Here is a 21,325-nt window from a genome sequence, read left to right as displayed (position 1 = left end):
TCTTCTGACCAGTAAAATAAAGCCTTCATTCTGAAATGCTGGGCTTGTTTAACAGCTTTCATTGCCTGATGCTGATTAAATGATTTAATGAATTGAAATTTAAAGTACAAACAGCATTTAAAGGATTGTTTCCACAAGGCTGCAATGAACACTAAAGAAAATTACAGTGGTCTGTAAAAGACATTGTTTGCCGATGTAGGTGTTTCACTCAATAAGCTGAATGTGTACAGGGATCACTTTATTTGAAGCCATATACAGATGTTGAAGCTAACAAACTATAGCTTAATCTAATTTTTTTAATAATAAAAAAGACAATCTGCACCCTCTAGTGGTGGAGCAGCTGAACAAATCTTAACAAAACAACCAAGAAACCTCAGGTAGTTTAAATTTAGCTGTCCTTCAAACACTAAAATGATATGAAACATAATGTGTTAGTTAAAAACAAAACTCACTGCACACCACCATGGTCTTCAACACCCCCCCCCCCCCCCCCCCCCCCCCCACAGATTTGCATCAAGACCAGTGTCTTTAAACCTTTGTCTTAAGTGGTACAATATTAAATGCCAAAAGAATAAGAATCTGCAAAGTTAACAGTTTCATCAATAAAAAAAAAAAGAGAAAGTACACTTGTTAATTGAAGTACTTGAAGTACAGTATTTACATCTCAACAATGAAAATTACTAATGTACAATCTAGTGTTTGCTTCATTTACATAATCTCTCACAAACTCAGACTGACGTGAAATATGTACACATCAGAGTACAATTACATCATGGATCCGTTTAAGCTATTAAAATAATTTGCGAATAATAAAAATCTGCTATTTACAAATTCGACAAACCTTTGGCTGACATCAGCAGTCAACACATGCCATTTTAAATATTTTCTAAAAGCGTTTGATTTCTAGACTGCTGTGGTCGTCTGTCTTCATGCTTGTGTGTCGAGCAGGCTTTATTTTCCTCTGTTAACCGGTTCTCCGATGAGCTCCGGACACTTCTCCTCTCCCCTTGCGATTCTGTCACACTTGTGCAGCAGGTCGTAGTTGATTTTGTCCGTGATGACGCTGTCCTGCTTGTACTGAGGATGTTTGGAGACAAACTCCCTCATCCACTTCGCCATCGTCATCAGCTCACCTGAGAACAACACAGCAGTCAAAACATTTGCATTTGCATGTGCGTATAATTCTTTGCGTAATTGTCACACTTAAAAGAGTCAGATCAAACAAATTTTAATATTACACAAAGATAATGCAAGTAAATACAAAATGCAGTTTTAAAATAATGATTTAATTTATTAAAGGGAAAAAAGCTGTCCTAACCTACCTGGCCCTACATGAAAGAATAACTGCCCCCGCTTGTTAAATCATGAAATAACAGTGATTAAACATTATTTTAGAAAGCAGAGTTAGATTTCACAAGCCACACCCCAAGCGCAAGGACGACTCATCCAGGAGGTCATAAAAGAATCCAGAACAATATCTAAAGAGCTGCTGCCCTCACTCGCCTCAATTTAGGTCAGTGTTCATGATTTAACAATGAGAAAGAGACTGGGCAAAAACAGCATCCATGGGAGAGTTCAAAGGCAAAAGCCAACTGCTTATCCCCAAGACTTTTGGACAAATATGGTGGCAAAAATATGGTGGACTGATGAGACAAAAGTGGAAAAAGCTCAAACCCTCCAATTCTGAGTGGGCCAAACTTCCTCCACAGCGATGTGAAAGACTCAATGCCAGTTATCACAATTGCTCGATTGCAGTCCTTGCTGCAAAGTGTGGCACAACCAGTAGATTTAAGGGGGAATTACATTTTTAGCTAGTGCCAGGTAAGTTTGGGCAGCTTTTCTTGCCTTAATACATGAAACCATTATTTTAAACCTGCATTCTGTGTTTACTCAGGCTTTCTTTGTGTAATATTAAATTAGTTTGATCTGAATCATTCAAGTGTGACACGCTAAATAAAAATAAAAAATACAGGAAGGGGGCAAAAACTTTCACACCACTGTATACAGTACATCTATTCGGTTTTCTTTTCATTTATTATATAATAACAGCTACATGTGCTGCATTATGCTAACTGAGACGGTTTCACTAGCATATCATTGCTCATTTGTTGATTTTGTTTGCTTCCACTGTCCTCACTTGTAAGTCGCTTGCTTATAGAATATTTAAGAACAAAAACCCAGCACTGCCACCGTAAATAACCTAAACCTCTCACATACCAGAAGCACGCTTCTTAATGAGTTTAAGGTAGTTGAGAATAGTGCACCGCGTGTCCACATCCACCTCCATGTTCTCGAGGTAGCTGTTCAACATCGGTATCAAGCCGTGAAACACCCCTTCCTAAAAAAAAAACCAGACACAAGAAGTATCATTCAACTCACAGAAGCTATTAGTTGAAGTTCTATGGGACAAACAGCTAAAGATCAGAGGAACACACACCTTCCCATTGATGATGGTGTCGATGCTCATCAGTGTGAACTCTTCACCGTCATTGGCTTCACTCTCCACTCCATTCTGAGCTGTGGACGGCGGGTCTAACACTGGGTTGCAGCCTTAAGATAGTAAGAAGAAAATCATTGAATTACAAATTTAACACAAGTTTGGAACCAGCATGCAGTGTTAATGTCCACCATATTTTAGTCGTGCTTTTATACAATTGTGTCACAGCTCACTGTTGATATGAATGACAATGACCTGCATTTAACTTTAATGTCAACTAACCTTTAAACACGTCCTTCCGGAAATAAAACATTCCTTCCTGCACCGCATTTCGCCTCTGGGCTACTTTCATATTTTCATCAACCTAAAACAAAACACACAGAAGTTGCCAAAAGTTGCATGCAGTGCTTTAATGAACAGAAACACATGTATTATGCACACATGTATAATTCTTGGTGGTTGTCTTAGTTTTAAGAAGGTCCAGTTTTCTGCCATTTAAAATCTTCCTGTTTTTACCTGTGTAACGAAGAGTTAAAATGCACACTCGAAGAGTAAACCAACCTTTGACAATGGAATGAGGAAATCCAACTTGTAGGATAAGATCACCCGGGTGAGGAGAACGATAAACACGACATAAGCTGCATTTTCAAAATCTGTCAGCTGAACCTGTTAAGAAGAAAAACAAAAACACAACAGCCATGAGAAACATGAAGCACAAGTCAAACAGCTGCATATGTGTGACCCTAGACCACTAAACCAGGCAAAAGGGTCAGTTTTTGTGATTTTTCTTTTAACATCATCTGAAAGCTACAGGACAATTTTTGGCAGAGATGCAACTTTTGGAATCCAAAAAAAAAAAAAAAGTTAATATTGAGAAAATCACCTTTAAAGTTGTCCAAATTACGTTTTTACCAATGCATATCACTAATCAAAAATGAAGTTTTGATATTTCAGTAGGAAATTTACAAAATATATTCATGGCACATGATTTTTGGCTATTTCTGGCTATTTACAGCCATGCTACTTATGACTGCTTCTGTGCTCCAGGCTCACATATGAAAATCAAATCAAACCTGTCCAGATGTCAACATTTAGTCCACGCTGTACTTTATAATTACGTGAGTTGCATTATATTAGATCAAATTTATAGAATAGTCTGCGTGTACTCTGTGAGTTTTGCGTGTTGTGCTTGAATAAACTGTAGGATGCTTTGCTAAGCACACAGCCAGTCCAGCCGCGTCTGCTTGCATCATTTGGCACACAGACAGAGCGCAGACGGCTGTTTGTTTAATACCTCCATTGGTCTGAACTCCACTCTCCATCCGATGTCAGAGTTTGGAGGGGGGGGCTTGAACCTCATTGTCTGCCAGTTGGTTGACTGAAGGTTCTGCAACACGCATGCAATTTGAACCAAAGTGAGTAAAACCTGGTCTAATGTTGGCATTTCTCTCTCTCTGATCAATTTTCTATTTTCTAGAATAAGAATCAGATGTTAACTCGACCTCAAAGTGGTCCGATTCGTTCTCATCATCTAAATGAATCTTCTCCTGGAAGAGCGACAGCGGGTCGCGGATGAAGAGATGTGCAATGTGCTGTGCCAGCAGTTTGTCAATTCCTGCAACAGAGCAGTACAGCGCTTGAAAACACTGCACACAGAGCTGCCAGGCGGCGTGCTTCAATGATTCGGACCCCACCTCCCCACCCCGTCTAAACCGGATGCTGTGTCGCATCAAAAGCAAACAGAACCCATTGTAAGCAATGATGTGGTCTACAGTGGGGTCACAGCATCTTTTGACAAGAGGACAAAGACAGCCTCAAGCCGCTTTAGACAGGGTGTCAGTGCGGGTTCTTTACCTGCATCTAGGAGCTGCTCGTTGACATCTTCATCTATGGTCAGCTCAATGTCATTGTATTTGTCACCACAGCAGGAGAGGTAGCTGTCAATCGAATCATACCGTGATTTATGGATCCGGTATTTGTTATTTTTCAGAGGCTGCAGAGACAGAAGCAACACAACATCATTCATTTTTAACCATGAGCAATCAGAGCAATCAGAAACACACAAAGACATGGGCGCTTGACATGATGTGACTTCAAAAACATGTTATAGATATGTTGGTCTATTCTGAGAGTACTGGCCTTGACTGATAACTCAAGTCAGATCTACTGACAGCCTTGTTAATTATTATACAAGTAGATTTTAATGTCATTTGACAGTAAACATTTGTTCTTAATTTTATTAATTCACAAATATTGCATGCAAATTGAGTGCAATGAGGTTTTTCTTTTTCCTTTTACATATTTATATAACATCAGACATTATATGCACCCTTTTCTGGCAAAATGAGTCACAATGAGCAAATGTAAAAAAAAAAAAAAAAAGTTTTTTATTTTTTACATTCTCAGTTAAAAAGACCATTAAAACGATATACGAGTCAAAAATGACCGAGCTACACAAGAAAATCACTTAGAAAATCTTAAATTATTATTATTAATAATAATAATAATAATAATAATAAGCCTACGTTTACACAACGATGTAGTCAAAAACGGAAAAGTTTTTCCCTTGCATTTTTAAAAAGTTTCACGTATACACGACAATGTTTTCAAAATATTATGATGCGTCTCCACTGTTGGTTGCAATATCAGTGAATTAAATCCACACTTTGCTGAAAAAGCATTAGCAAACTCTTGAGCTGCAACAACAGTACCATGTACTCCGCCATTGTTGTGTATGTTTGTTCGCGCTTGCCTGTAAAATCAACATGCATTGCACATCTACATAACGAACACGTACAAATAAAATAAAAATAAAAATAACCTAACCTAGCACGTGCATGACGTCACCGTTTTCAAAGATTCCCGTATTGGGTGTTTACACGGAAACGACGACTGTGGCATTTTCAAAAACTTGCACTTTGAAACCACTTTTCAAACATGTGCGTTTTCAGTCGCCAAAACGTCATTGTCATGTAAACGAACAGGCGAAACACATAAAAAATTTCTTGTTTTTGTGCTGAAAATGTGGTCATGCAAACGGCCCCCAAGAATGAAACGTGCATACTGTATTTTTTTCTTCTCATTTTATATCTTAACAAAAGCATTAAGTAAGAAAAAAAATAACCTTAAATCACTTGTGTTTTCGTTACAAATAAATTATTAAAACTACAAAAGAAGTTCAATAGAGAGCAACTGCACGAATCTAATATGTTACACTTCCAATGTTTTTTTTCTGAAAAAGTTTCTCAAATAATCACTTAAGACATAACAGATTGTGTTTGCATGAATACTTAAATACTGTAATTTTGTTTATATTTTTTGGGATCTCGCGCTTTATGCACGAATCAGTGCGAGAAGTGAGCGGAGAAAACATACTCCTCTCAGAAAATGTACACATGATCATTGTAGATGTTTAATTATTATTTGGAGCACTGGGATCACTAGACGAGGGCCTTAATGGAAAAATTTGTAAAAACCTCTTTTTTGCCTGTAGCTCAAAATTTGCCCCATGCACAATCAGAGTTATTTTGCCAGCACAGGTCACATATAGGGTGTGGTGGTATATAAAAAAGCACCAATTCTCAAAAGCACCAATTAGATGGGATTAGTTTTCCTTTCAAATGATTAACAGCGGCTGTCTGCTACTCCATGTATGATTCACAACAAGTCTGGGATGAGCGATGTCGGTAATCATTACTGAATTGGGAGGGTCTACTGTTTGGATGTGGGCGTTCATGCAGACTATAATTATACAATTATTGGAAGGAATTGGGATCAAAAAACACTGCATTATTTTTTTTCCATAATTTGCTCCGTACATTGCGCAGGGAACCCAGCCTAGGTAAATTTTCATTATGTCTGGTCTCCTTAAGGAAATGTAATAGTTAATTTATTTTGTTTGTGTGCAGGTTGTGTGGTAACATTGTGCTCTCCAGCCAGTGGAAACACAGGCCAGATCCGAGCATCAGCTCCAGCACGAGCCAAAGCACCATTTTAGTAGAGAAATGGGATGACAGGATCCCGTAGTCACCTCCAGGCCCCGCTCCTCTCGGGTTCGGTCATCCACAGACGCAGAGATCACACTCCAGCGGCAGTCAATGTCAGACACATAGCCCCGGTAGAACGGGGAGGCGGCGCTCAGAGCCATCTGCACAGACATAAACCGAAATAAAGACAACTTCTGAGTGCACCTACAAGCTCAAGAATGTGAAAAAGATGAGGGTGGGGTATATATTACTTCATACGTGTTAAAGATGGTCAATTGTCAACTAAGGTCAAAGTTAGAAGATGCCCTTCAAAAGCTAGAAAGTTTGGGACCTTAAAATCGTTTTTTTTTTTTCTTGAATGTGGTAAATGTACCACACATCTCCCTCTTACAAGCAATCACATCATGCATAAAACCTTTCCCCACATCTATAAACTATTTATTTAACCGTATAAACATACAGTGATTAATTGTCATTTGTTCTGTGAAGCAAAGTTGACTTTTTGTTTTTTTTGGACCCTTTTCACATGGACAGCATGTTCTGTTGTAAGACTTCCTCTAAGCCGTGTGCTCTTACCACTATGGGACAGAAAGTGGCCAGCTGGTCGTAAAGGTAGCGCGCCTCCTTGATGCTGCAGGCCTGGAAGGTCACCTGCAATGACAACATTCATCTGATGTCAACCAACAGCGTTTGACTTAAATATCCTCAAATCAGTGAGAGGCAACAAGGGTCAGGTTTCTGGGATGAAAAGACATTTCACCTGCAGGCAACAGTTTCCCATGCCAAAGCCCATGGCGTCCATGTAGATGTGATCAGGCAGGGCTCCTCGGGCAGCTTCGCCATCATCCTCCGGGAACGTCTCCACAAAAGGAGACGGGGTGTTTTTATCTTTAAAAACTGTTAAGGACATTTACGTCAAAAGAGAAGCAATTGGAAACATGCATTGATGATAACACCACAAGCTGGCTGTGGTTGCCAGATCCCCAATAACATTTCTGACTAAATATTGATTTCCATTTTTAACTGCACATGATGAATATAAGAGGTTTGCATTTATCCTGTACATGAAGAGTTACTGAACTGTATGTTGAGAAAATCTCCAGTGTATCTGCTGGGTAGTGCTCAGGTTTCTGGGTCATCATCGTATAAACTCATTCACTCACATTAGGAGTAGATCAAATGAAACCATACACTGTGCATTCGATTTCCAGTGAAAGATTGACTTTCAACGACAGAAACAGAAATCAGTCATCTACAAACACACAACACACTTACTTGGTACATTTATCACCACCTTCTCACCCCTCCGGTGACGTATGTTTCTGGTCAGAGTGCTGGAATACATCAACAAACGAGATCTGTTAGTGATGCATTACCTCAATCCAGAATATAGACGGGAGTTTCTGTACAGTTCATGTCTGCAGCACAAACTGTGCAGGTTTGCAGAAATCCTTCACTTCCTGTAAACACGAGTGAGCGTAATGAAACTGCCAGCAGTTTCCTACTGGTATGTGAATGATCACTGTCTGTTGAGCAGGGCTCCCCATGATCCCCTTGTAATGCATCAGAGCTCAAGTTTATGCAACAAAAATTCACATTACACTGTGTCACTTCAGACCCTTTCAGCTGGATTCAGGAACTGAAACGACTCTGGACAGGTCACCGGACACATGAGCTCTCACCTGAATCTAGGGTGACTGTTGATGGCCTCATCGGGGAAGAAGAGCGATTTGGACACCCCTTTTTCAACAGGTGTGGGTTTGTGTTCTGGCTGAGTGAAGCCCGGGCAGCCTAACCTAAAACACACAGAGAGAGAAATATAACTACCACGCACATTTGCATATTACACTGAAACCCTACAAATGATTAAATTGCATTGAAAGACAAGCATGCATCTTTTATAAGTTTCAATCAAGTGTTTGGGGTAAAGGATACTAAAAAGGTCACCCACTAAGACAATATCATCAGGAAAAACATCTCACGTCAAGAAAACTGTTACAATATGTTCTGTGCCCGATGCAAAACCCTGAACCTACATGCAAAGACACCCTTAACAAACATTTGGCAATGCCTGGATCACAGACTGGTGATGTAACTACCTGGGGAATGACGTAACGGTGAGGAGAGTCTCGTTCTTATTAAGCACAGATGCTGCTTCTCTCCTCCTCTTGCCCATGTTGTCTTCCACCGTGTTAAACTCTGACATGGTCCCTCCGTACGGCTGCCCGGGGGTCCCTTCGATCATGTAGCTGCCGTACTCCGGCCTCCACAGAGTGGGGTGGCTGCAATCAGGACGTACAAATGTAAATAAACTAGCATAAGCACAGACAAATGAGCATTTGTATCTTGGACACTGGAAACTAATGGTGAATAGATTGAGTTTTTTTTTTTTTATATATAATCAATAATGATAAACTGCTTAAACCACTTAAAACAAAGAGAAACCTCTGTTTTACAAATGTGTCTTAAGTGTCAATTTTCTAAATTTTGATTTATAAATCATAAAGCTAATAAATAAGCTTTCTATTGATGTACAAAAAAAAAAAGTGGAAAAAAAATTTGAATTCTTAGCAATGCATATTATTCATCAAAAATTAAGTTTTGATATATTTACGGTAGGAAATTTACAAAACATCTTCATGGAACATGATCTTTACTTAATATCCTAATGATTTTTGGCAAAAAATGTTTAACTTAAGAAACAAATTTCTCAATATTTAGATTCTGTGCCCTCAGATTGCATATTTTCAAATAGTAGTGTCTCAGTCTAATCCTATCTTAAACCATACATCAACAGAAAGCTCATCATGCTTATTCAGCCAGCTTTCAAATGATGAACAAGAAAAAGAAGAAGAAAAGACCCGTATGACTGGTTTTATGGTCATAAATTTGGAAATGACACAAGGGAAACAGATTCTGAAATCAAAAAAGCTCCTTTAAAAGAGGAAATATCAGTCTGGTCGATGTTTCGGTCTACTGCTGATGCAATCGTTTTAATAAGTGTCATCTCAGACGGTCCGTGTGGGGTTAAAAGTGCTGTGTTGGGACCGGTGTTACTAATTACTGAATTTAATTACCATTCCTTCAAAAAAAAACAAAGTAAGGGATTGCTGTTATTTTTTTCTGTAATTTAATTAGTAACTTCTTATGTAAATTGAACTTATACTGTGTATAGACTTCAGAACATTTATACAGTATACAATACAACAGTGGATTTAACATTTAAAATTTAAAGTCTAACCTTAAAATGCATGCTTTTTATGTACCCCTCTCACTTTACATACTTTGGTGATTTAATAAGAATATTGGTAACACTTTAGGGTCCAGTTCTCCTTATTAACTAGTTGGTTATTACCATGAATATTACTGGGATATTGGCTGTTATTACTTATGAAGCAAATATTATTGTCTTCTACAATCCCTTATTCTAAAACCACCTCCTTTCCAATTCTAAAACAGCTGTCAACAACTACTTAATGAGACCGTCATTTAAAAAACACAACAAGTACAGACACGAAAGATACGATCGATTAGATGCGTGTATAAAAGAGGGATTGGCTGAGGTTAAAGTGTACATAAGGACAAACCAGCTATGTTCAGGTCACCCAGTTTTCAAATTAATCATCAATGGGTGCAATAAATCCCAGAAGATTCTTTTATTATTACTCTTTTTAAAACACAGTCATTTTCAGTGACCCTGTAGCAAGACTCTGAATAAACTATGCATATTCTTACGCATAAATCTGACCTGGTTTTAAAGCTTTCAACATAATTTTCTGTGACACACAATAAATCCCACTAGAAAGGTTACTCACTTGGGGTCGATCTTTTCACCCTTTTCCTGAAGGGTTTCCAAAACATCCTTCCCGTTCAGAACTAGGCGGACTCTTTCACTTTTGTCATCCATTTCCACCAACATGTACTCCACCTGGAAGATGTTTCAAACACTTTCTACAACACAGTCCATCACGTTACTGACAAAGCCACAAAATATTACCCACAGGTAAAACTAGTTTCTGTGAGCACTGTTGCTTTTGCTGAGGTTTTATGCACATTATGTGTGAGTGGATTTGAATTGCAAATGTAACGATGACAAAGCACAATATTATATTTCTCCAAACATTCATAACGAAAGGACATTTCTAGGCCGATGCCATTCCATTCTCTTGGGCTTTTAAATCCACCAATGTGGAACAAAAGTCTGAACTAAACCAACAACATTCCAGCAGGTTTCAGCAGAAATCCATCGACATCTTCTGGCCGAACAAAAGGAGGTTTAGAAACTGACAGCCTGTTGATCCTATATGAACTGCAAGTTTGTACATGAACACACTTTTAGGTGCCCTTGATTGAAAAGTTTAGTTTAGTACACAGTTAAGAAGAGTTATATGAAAAAAAAGAGAGCAAGAACTCTCAAAATAAATGAAGAACCGTGCACCCGTCCCATCCAATGGTAATGGGATTTTGTAATTTTGAAACTAAAATAAAAATACTTTGGGCATATCTTTACATGACTGGGGTGCATTATATACATACTGTATATCAGAGGAAAGTGTGGACACACCCTTGCATACCTTATTACTGAGATTTTCCACATTTGAGAATAATAACCAACTCAACAATGGTAGAATAAGAGTGAAATCCAATCAAAACATCTTAAGATTGAGCTTCAGCTGTGCAGTGTCTCGAATAACTTCACTATGGGGTCATTGTTAAAAATCACCGAGGGAGGTCATTATGTTTTGCTATAATTCATTATCACTATCAAAAGTTAACAGCCAGATCGAAACGAGATGAAGTTTTGGTTTGGTCAATAAAATCACGCATACGCATGGATTGTATTTGCCTACAACGCTAAATTAGATTGTAAGCATTGACCTTCAGATCGCAAGGATTTTAAGAACCATGCATCCACAAGTAGAAAGCATGCATGACACAAAGCGAGCTGAACGGCGCACCTGCTCACAAGCTGAAGCTACATCTAAATCTGCTTCATTGCGCGCTACATCTAAACACGCGACCACGTGTTCTCCATCGCACACAGTTATACCGTGCACTTATGAAGACGAGAAAGAGCCTCACCTCGTCTCCCCATTTCAGCACATCCTTCTGTCGCTCTTTGACCTTGTTGTAGATGTTGAGGAACTGCAGGATGCCGTGCTTTCTAACGTGGTCCGCATGTTTCTTGGTCTCTTCCCAGTTGAGCGGTGACCCTTGTGACAGTAAGCCCATATCCCAAACCTACGATCCCTCACTCACTGCTCTGGACTCGGACTTCTGCGTGTCCTCCACCGCGCACCGCGATCTCCCTTTACTCGCAATACTCAACGACGATTAACCGCTCGCGAGCGCGCACTCACGCACGCTAGGCCTTATTTTATTTGTTTTAAACGCAGATGTATTCGCTTTTCTCGTGCTAGCGTTTCCGAGTCCAGCAGGGGCCACGGTCTCTCGCCACCTCGACTGTAACTGAATAAAACCGCGTCGAATTGCGAGCAGCTGATATTTGATCGCAGTGCGCGAGTTGTGTGAATCCCGTCCTCGCGCACAGACACTTTAGGTGAACTGCGAGCACGTGACTGTGTGGAGGCGGTGACGTCATGTAATGACTCAGCAGTCTGTCTGTGTTGTGTTGTTCGTTGTGGCGATGGTAAAAGAGCTGCTGTGAAACTGATCGGTGTGAATGCGCTTTTGTAATCATGACGATGCAAGAATGGGTGTTTGATATGAGGGCATTTATTAAGGGGTAGATTTTTATTAAACTTTTTTTTCTCTATTTTTATATGAATGTCACATATATGTTGTCGGTGTTTTTTTTTTTTTAGCGTAGTTTACTACTATTTATTTACGTGTACTTTGGATATGCTATTTAGAAACACATTTCTGTTAGGATTCGAAGCAACAGCACACAGAACGTTCCCTAATGGCTCTCTCTCTCTGTATATATATATATATATATATATATATATATATATATATATATATATATATATATATATATATATATATATATATATATAACCATTAAATAACTTACTCAGGACTTTTCCCTATTTATTTTTTTATAATCATTAAATACATTTTTCTGTTCATATTTATCTAACCTTCCATTTAAAACGCTGCAGACGTGCATCCATAAAATACTACACAGGACGTTCCCTGATAACTATTTTCAGTGTGTGTGTGTGTGTGTGTATATATATATATATATATATATATATATATATATATATATATATATATATATATATATATATAAAAACCCATTAAATACGTTTTTTCTTTCTTTACTATTATCAGTTTTTATAAAACCTTCCATTTAAAATGTTGAGTCACTCATAAACTTTATATCGGAGATGTCAATGAATTGGATATTGCTATTAGGTCAGAAGTCACTTCTTTCATATTTCTCTTGTCATCGTCATAATTATTATGCATTTTGCATTGTCATACTGTCTGTCAGCTTCCACTCCAACGCCCTTTATATTTACTTAGTGAAGTTGAAAGTCTAATGGTAAAGGGATCGTTCACAAAAAAAAAAAAGAAAAAAAAGAAAGACATTTTTCATCATTTACTCACCCTTGAGTTGATACCAACCCTGTATGAACTTCTTTCTTCTGCTGAACACAACAGAAGATATTCTGAATATAATGGGTAACCAAACAGTTGATTGACTTCCACAGTATGGTGAAGAAGAAAAAACCCTATGGAAATCATCTGAGACCATCAACTGTTTGGTTACCTATATTCTTCAAAATAACGTATTTTTTGTTCAGTAGAAAAAAGAAAAAAAAAAAACTTTACTGTAAACCGGTTTTGAACAAGTGGAGGGTGAGTAAATGATGACAGTTTTTTCATTATTAGGTGATCATGCCTGAAGCCTTTCGTGGTGATTTACACAGCTATTTGAAATGCAAAACAATGTCTTTAATTGGTTGACAAAACAGGTATGAATGAAGGAAATCTCTCTCTCTCTATCTCTATCTCTCTCTTTTATTGTTCAAAATAGATTCCAAGAAAAATGCCAACAACAACATTCTTAAGAAGCTTTAATAAGAATGCAGAGCTTTATTTGACAACATGTATTACAGTATGTATATTGTGGATACTATCAATTGATGTACCTTAAATAAGCAATACTTTATTAAAGTAATAAATGTTTCCAGTTGTCAAATCCCCCCCCCCCCCCCCTACATACATTGTTTTTTAACCAGAATATTACAAATCATGAACCATCAAAAAAACAAAGTGGATTTTTTTTACTTATCCTCTTGACGGTTCAGGCCAAAACTTTTTTTCACAATTATTTATTCTCTCAGATAACAAAACATTTCCACCACTGTATATACTTTAAAGTCCTATTCAGTGTTCTTCGTGTCATCACAGTGTCTGTTTCTGTATTTTTCAAACAGGGTCATGACTGAAATGCTACAGGGCTGAACAGGCCAGATTGTAGATTTCCACCCCCCACTAAAAAAATCTGAAAAAGCAGATTTTTCTAAACTTTACTATAATATAACATAACTTAAATAGTGAGTGAATCTGTTCCAATAGCCTGTTGAAGAGACCACGAGCTCCTCCCACAACGATGCCTACAGTGACAAGTACTTCTTACAACAAAGAGAAATAGAAGAAATATGAAATGCCTAAAATAGTCTAAGAGACAACAAAGGCAACCAAAAATAGGCTACATTTTGTATTTTAGTTGTACATGTTAGCCAGCTAGCTACCTTTCATTTCATTTGTGTGCATACATACAGTGGGGAATGACATACTTAAACTTAATTATTTCATATTATGAATGCTAGATATAGTCCTAGCCATGATCTTTTTCAAAAGACATTTAGACACTTTTTGGTGAATTAAAAGCAAGAAGTTATGTAACATTACAGAAGCTTGAATTTATTTCAAAGAAAATAATTAAATAAGAAGTTAACTCAAACAAAAACGTTCCATGGTGTCAGTGTTGCCAGTTTAAACTACATCTCGGGCTAATACACAGATTTGTATGTCTATATTGATATTGTTTCTGCTCCTCTTATTTGCGTTGCTTCCTGCCTTGTGCCCCTGATAATTTTCTTTTTTTCACTCATTTTTTTTTTTAGAAATGATACTTAAAGACCACATTAATGGCAAAACTATTTTAACTGGGTGTGCCATGCATAATTAATATATTATGATGATGTATTATAATTACGTCAGGATGCAGAAAGTGTTTAAATTAGTCCAACATGACATGTTATCAAAACTTATCAATTTTATTTTATTCTAAAATTATCAGTTTGATGATCTGCCCTTACTAAAATTATGTTAATTGTAAGAAATTATTTTGCTTAATCTATGGGTGTAGCGCAAGATGGTCGCAAGAGGGCACACCTCCAACAAAACAAAACAAAACATACTAACAAAAATTTCTAACAAAAAACAAAAGTTTCCTGCGGCGCCCCAGTCATTTTGCGCCCATTTTTGCACCTTTGCCTATGTTACCTATGCAACGGACCGGCCCTGGGCCTGAGGATATGTGTCCTCTCTGTGTCCTAATGAATCCCTCCTGCCAGGAACCCTGCTTATACTTCACCTGCTTGATTTCCCAAGAGCCAGCGGCACTTTGTCTGTGTATTACATGATCAAATAAACTGCCTGGTTGTGTGCACACCTACTCCTCATAGGTTGTAGGTGAAATGTTAAGACATGGCTTTCTCAAGCAATCTATGCAATCCATTGTGTACGATCCTAAATAAATATGTTCTACATGCTCACATGTGTAGAGGGCAAACAGAATGGCATCGCTGGAAAATAATGCAGTAATAAGTATCTGCCAGCATTTTTTAAAGGTTATTTAATTTGTTGATCAAAGGTGTCTAATATATCTGGGCAGTTTGCAGTGTTGCAATTATCTCATTTCGCACATTAAGGGACTAATCAAATCATAAACAGAGAATTGGCCCCACTTGGAAAATAATTTCCCAATAAAAAAATTATAACTTTTGATTTTACAAATATTTTGTTTGTATGCGTTTCCTATTTCCCATAAGTCTTATAAGCAATAAATCTACCTCCAAGACAAATCTCTCTGAATTTTCCTGTTCCCACAAAACCTATGAACCGTCTTCAAAATGCATCCATCTTTAGTTGTTTTCCAGTCGCTTCAATTTTAAACATAGTGATTTACATAAATAATCGCTCATTTGTATGCATATGCTGTGACTTGACATCTAACATTTCCAAGCTTGCCACGAACTGACAATTAACCTTGGCATCTGTGAGTAAAATTGGCTTTGAACAAACAGTAAGATAAAACTTTTATTACATTTAGCAACTCCCCAATACTCCCCACTACTCCCACGCTGCTTATATACTAACTGGTGCTGACGATACAGAGCTGGCCCTCGACTCTCGTGTTTTGCGCGTGGGGATGGTGACAACACAACATGAGATACCAACCGTTGCCTCTGGCAATTCGTCATCCTCAGTCCATTCGTTGATATCGGGGTTATACACCTGAATGCATTTTTTATACTTCTTCTCAATCTCATTCCAGCCACCCAGGAGGTAAATCTTGTTATTTAAGCTGACAGCACCAGCTGTGCTCACTCCTGTGTGCAAGGGGGCGACGTAGCTCCACTGGCCGGAGTGAGGGTTGTAACATTCAACCGGCAAGACGTCGACCCTCTCTCCACGTCCGCCCAGTTGGCTGCCACCAAGAACGTAGGCACGATCTCCAACGCTCACTGAACAGTGCCATCCTCTCGGGGTGCTCAGGCTGTTCTTGTCCTGCCAGCTATCGGTGGATGGGTCGTAAGAACATACAGCACGAGAGTAGGCGTTGTTAATATAACCACCGCTAATCAAGATCTTGCCATCAATAACTGTGCTAGCGTGACAACATCTAGGGACTTCCATTGCCGCTTTCATTTGCCATTGGTTAGAGGATGGGACGTAGCACTCGACAGATGCCTGGCAGCCGTCAGAATTACGCCCCCCTACAGCGAACAGGAGACCATTGAAGGTGTTGAGGCTGAAATGAGTGCGCTTTTGAATCATGTTTGCCAGGTGGATCCACGTGTTGAATCGGGGGTCATATCTGATGAGGGAAACACTCTTGAGTGATGCATCACTTTGAAAAAATACATGCCAATAGACTTAAGACACTTTAAGGGATAGTTCACCCAAAAATGAAAATTCTGTCACTAGTTGCTCACCCTCATGTTGTTCCAAACCTTTCGTTGATCTTCGGAACACAAATTAAGATATTTTTGATAAAATCCGAGAGCTCTTTGACCCTCCATAGACAGCAACACATCTGCAGTGTCCCAAGGTCCAGAAGGTATTAAGGACATCATTTAAATAGTCCATGTGACATCAGGGATTCAGCCGCAATTTTACGAAGGTATGAGAATACTCCTTGTGCACAAAGAAAACAAAAACAACAACTTTATTCAACAATTATTTTCTTACAAATCACATCTTCTGCCATTATTGAGAGTACCTCTGCACGTGAACAATGCACGCGCGCATGTACTGCGCCTTGTTTACGTGCTGAGGAAAGCACGGCATGCATCATGGTACTCAAAATAATGGTGGAAGGTGTGATTTGGAGGAGAAGAATTGTTGAATAAAGTCATTATTTTTGTTTTCTTTGCACACAAAATGTATTCTTGTAACTTTGTAAAATTGCGGCTGAACCACTGATGTCCTTACTACTTTTCTGGGTCTGGGAACATTTCAATTGCTTTGCTGTCTACAGAGGGTCGGAGACCTTTTAGATTTCATCTTAAATATTTTAAAGGGGCCATATAATGCTATTTGAAATTTTCCTTTCTCTTTGGATTGTTACAAGCTGTTCATGCATAATTTGAGATCTGTAACTCTGCAAAGACTAAAGTCTCAAACCTAAAGAGATATTCTTTATAAAAGTCAAGACTCGCCCCCACATGTCTACATCACTTTGTTGGACGATTTGCATAACACTGCTCAAATGTTTATGCAAAGAAAGAAGACGTAACTTGTATTCTTGTTATAGTATTGTTACCGCAGCCAACATGTCATGGAGATACTGTGTGTTTCCAAATATGGCAAGTGGAGTAACATTTTTTGTCACATGCTTGATGTATTTGGCTAATCACAATGCACTGGATAGCTGCCCAATCAGAACGCACCTCACTTTTCAGAACGGTGAGCTTTGTAAAATAATCTACGAGTTTCAAAAAGGCGAGAGGCAGAGAGGAGCAACAATAATGTATGGTATGCGGAAAATAATGTTGTTGTTTGTTTTTCGTTTTTTTTAACCTTAAACCATGTAAACACATTGCATTATACCAAATACACAAATGTATCATCATATGACCCCTTTATTTTTTGTTACAAAAAATGTACAAAGGTCTTACAGGTTTGGAACCACATTAGGGTTAGACATTAATGACAGATCTTACCTGATGAAATTGCTGACGGCATGCTTTGCTTGGTTCCTAGCATCATTCTGGTCTTCACCACCAGCCACGTAAAGGAAGCCGTCCAAAACAGCCACACACTGATTGAAGCTCTTCGCGGGCATCTCAGTCAGCTTGTTCCAGACACTGTCATCATCTCTGTAGAGAATGTCCTTGCTGAGAGATTTTTCGGTGAGGGCAGGTCGGCCTCCCACCGTGAGCAGCACTCGTTGGCCTCCACGGACCTTGGTTCTTCTGGATTGCAGGATGTTCTGCTGGAATGGCAGCAGGTGGTAGTTCATGGCATCGACCAACAGACGGTGGCACTCAGCATCTTGCATCATCCTGGGAACGATCTGCACATGACTAACAAGGTCCTGGGGTGAGATGGTTCCAAAGCGGATGCTGGACAGCAGATCAGGAGCATACTTCAGCCTCTTCTCATCGAAGTCTAACCACTTCATTGCGATCTGGAAAGCTGTGAGCTCAGAGGGCAACCGGAGCGAGTCGTCCATGAGGAATTCGCTGATCTGCTCATAGGTGAGCTTTAGGAACTGTTCCATTTCCGAGAACTCGATGAAGTTCTCCCGCATGAACTTCTGAGCAGCCTCTTTCGTCTCTTTCAGACTGTACGTGTCGGCGATGTTGACAACATACATGCAGTTCTCCACACTGATCTCCCGCATCAAGAACTCACTGCACATCTTCACCAGAGAATGGATCTGCAGTAGCATGGCTGCTGATATCGTGCTACCAATGGTGTACAAAGACAGGGTCAGTTTTCCAGAATAGGCGTAAGTGATGACTGTAGCCAGACCGACTGGGGACAACTCACTGAGCTCAATCTTCTTGAGGGCTGGATCCTTCCTGAGAATGTTTTGGATATACTCACTGCAGGAAACCATCACGACTTTGTGCACGTCAAAGGATTTGGACTTGGTTGCTACAATAAGATCACAGAGGAAGCTTTCTTGCCTCATGCGGCCAAGACCCTCCAAGAGGTTTGGTGCATAGACGGGGTCAGTGACGTCCGTTGAGATACAACTAAAGCCATTTCCACCTTCCAGGAGAGTGTTGAGACCATTGATTTTGTTGGTGGTACTGTCCTCTACCATAATTGTCATCTCATTGATGTCAGCTTTGTTCTTCTTGGCGGCCTTGTTCTTTTTGGGTGCCATGACTGTAGTGATGAGTCACAGCCAAGACCTTGAAAGAATTTCGACAAAATACAGACACACTATGAATCAAAGAACACATTTTAACACACGTTTACAGATAAATCTGAACAAATCTATTACTCTTGACCTGTTAGCATGCAGGAGGTGACCACTTTCTATATTTACAGCATAATATAACCAAATTATTAAAATATGACCAAATATACATCAACTGAAATATCTTAAACTTATACTTCAGCATTTGACTATCTATTATCAAGCATAATCTTGTATGAAAAGGAAGTTAACAAATATTCAAGACTGGTGAAGCCTACCAAAAGTTATAGCTCAAGAATAAATGTTTGAAAAAGCCATATACACTGATTATATGAAAATGTATATTTGGTTGCTCTCGAACAATGTATGGAACATTTTAATTTTGTGCAAGATATTTTTAATTTTACAATGCTCTATGTTTCATTAATTTGGCAATTTTGCACATTACATTATGGTTTCACAGACAGAGCTTAAACTAAACAAGGATCAAGCCATAGATCAATAAGGACACATAAGTAATTTTTATAACCGTGCCTCAGAAAAAACAGTACTGGTGTGCATCTTGACACAAAACAAGGGCACTGACATATTTTAAGATCAATCAGTGCAAGTTTCTTTCAGTTGAAACAACTCAAACTTTAATTTTAGTCTGGGACTAGGTTTAAGCCTGGTCTGTGAAACCAGGGGTATGTGTTTTCATCAAAAATACAACAACACATTCATAGTTACAGACTTTACTCATATTTCAAAACCACGTGCAGTGTTGCTTAACTTTTGGGTTCACTCTAACAAGAAGCAAAAAAACAACAACAGCAACATCTCAAAAACAAAAAGTCATCTCAGAAGTGTAAAGCTTTGTACTAATGCTCTTTAAAATACCTAAATTAACTCTTAAAAGTTGTTATCGCAGCATATCACCTCGGCATTCCTCTCTTTGCATCTGTCACAAGTTATCACAAGTATGGCCGAGAATAGAAAGGCACTGCACCATTGCTCTGAGGTTCTTTTTATAGACTCTAAGTCATTTAAACCCATCTGTCCTTCCATTACTATAACTTATAACTGGATCTGTGAGGAAATGTTAACTTGTTAAATTAAAATAATACTACTCCTGTGGTCTATGAGTATTGTATTTGTACACAATTCACACACGCACATAACATACATCCTGATGAAACAAGAAACTTTTCCCTTTAACAATAACTACATTAATCACATTTATGCTGTAAAACAAGCCCCATTACCCAATACAATGAGCTGAAGAACCTATACCAGGATTGATATAATCAACTCAAGAATTAATCAACATCAAGTGCCAAAATGGCAATTGATAAGAAGATCGTTGTTTGTTATAGTAAGGCGCTGTAATGAACCATTTAAATTATTTTTTTGTATAAAGACAAGTCTAACACACTTACCGATGTCGAGATGAAGCAGGTGGAAGAGAAGGACTGACTGCAGGAGAGAGAAGCGCTCCGTCAGAGCCGCTAAACTCCTCCCCTCTCCTGCTCACCGAGAGCGTTTGGTGCTCCGTTATTTCACCGAGAGGTCATAAAATAAGTATTGACGTCAAATGCTTGTGATGTAGTTTATGTCAGGTGGGTTTTACAAGAATAAAAAAAGTTGTAGGACGGAAACAGATAGAGCGCTACTGAACGGAACTGAACCTGGCTGTCTTCACGCTCTTAAAAATAAATGTTTCGTTTTTTATTAGAATTTATCCTTAAAGTAAAAAAAAGGTAAAAGTTTTCAAACTATCTAATCTTTGTTTTATGCAGCGGAAGAGTTCCATGTACTCCAATTATTAAAGTAAGACCAATTATTAAAGTAGCTGCATGCATATGTAAAGTAGTGCAGATTTATTTTGAAGAACTGGCAGCACTTGTGAAGTTTCCGTTACCTTTTATTTATCTATTCGTATCATTCAAAACTCAGCTAATTTCAAGATTAATATATATATATATATATATATATATATATATATATATATATATATATATATATATATATATATATAAATATATATATTCAACGGGGTAGCCATGAAAACTCACTCTCACTCTGCTCAACTTCCAAGCATATCCGGCGTTTATGTGGGCCACACACACACACACACACACACACATCAGACAATTAAATGAAGTAGGATATGCAGTAATCAGTGTTCAAAGGTGTGACTGCGTGCGTTTGTGGTGTGTTTGGCAGACACACGCCCTGAAGTGCGTCTTTATTTGTCCAATAGCTCGTGTGCAGTGATTC

General features: G+C 38.5%; 2 protein-coding genes across 2 annotated transcripts; both read right to left on the bottom strand.

Annotated features, from left to right (window-relative positions):
* Positions 1-217: 217 nt before the first annotated feature.
* gclc (glutamate-cysteine ligase, catalytic subunit) lies at positions 218-12,004 on the bottom strand. Its single transcript, XM_052572832.1, has 16 exons — positions 11,506-12,004; positions 10,239-10,351; positions 8,523-8,705; positions 8,106-8,219; positions 7,699-7,757; positions 7,184-7,320; positions 7,000-7,074; positions 6,468-6,584; positions 4,292-4,430; positions 3,940-4,052; positions 3,732-3,824; positions 2,999-3,103; positions 2,720-2,801; positions 2,438-2,550; positions 2,218-2,338; positions 218-1,133 (listed from the first exon to the last, which is right to left on the bottom strand). Exons 1-16 carry the CDS (start codon positions 11,653-11,655, stop codon positions 952-954), a joined length of 1,896 nt encoding a protein of 631 aa, XP_052428792.1. The 5' UTR covers positions 11,656-12,004; the 3' UTR covers positions 218-951.
* Positions 12,005-13,455: 1,451 nt separating this feature from the next.
* On the bottom strand, positions 13,456-20,632 carry klhl31 (kelch-like family member 31). Its single transcript, XM_052571763.1, has 3 exons — positions 20,485-20,632; positions 17,856-19,058; positions 13,456-16,507 (listed from the first exon to the last, which is right to left on the bottom strand). Exons 2-3 carry the CDS (start codon positions 19,028-19,030, stop codon positions 15,775-15,777), a joined length of 1,908 nt encoding a protein of 635 aa, XP_052427723.1. The 5' UTR covers positions 19,031-19,058; positions 20,485-20,632; the 3' UTR covers positions 13,456-15,774.
* Positions 20,633-21,325: the final 693 nt, after the last annotated feature.

Source organism: Carassius gibelio, chromosome B13, assembly GCF_023724105.1.
Source record: "Carassius gibelio isolate Cgi1373 ecotype wild population from Czech Republic chromosome B13, carGib1.2-hapl.c, whole genome shotgun sequence".
Taxonomy (NCBI): Eukaryota; Metazoa; Chordata; class Actinopteri; order Cypriniformes; family Cyprinidae; genus Carassius; species Carassius gibelio.
The sequence above is the reverse complement of the archived record's forward strand: the minus strand, read 5'-3'. Positions and strand labels throughout refer to the sequence as shown.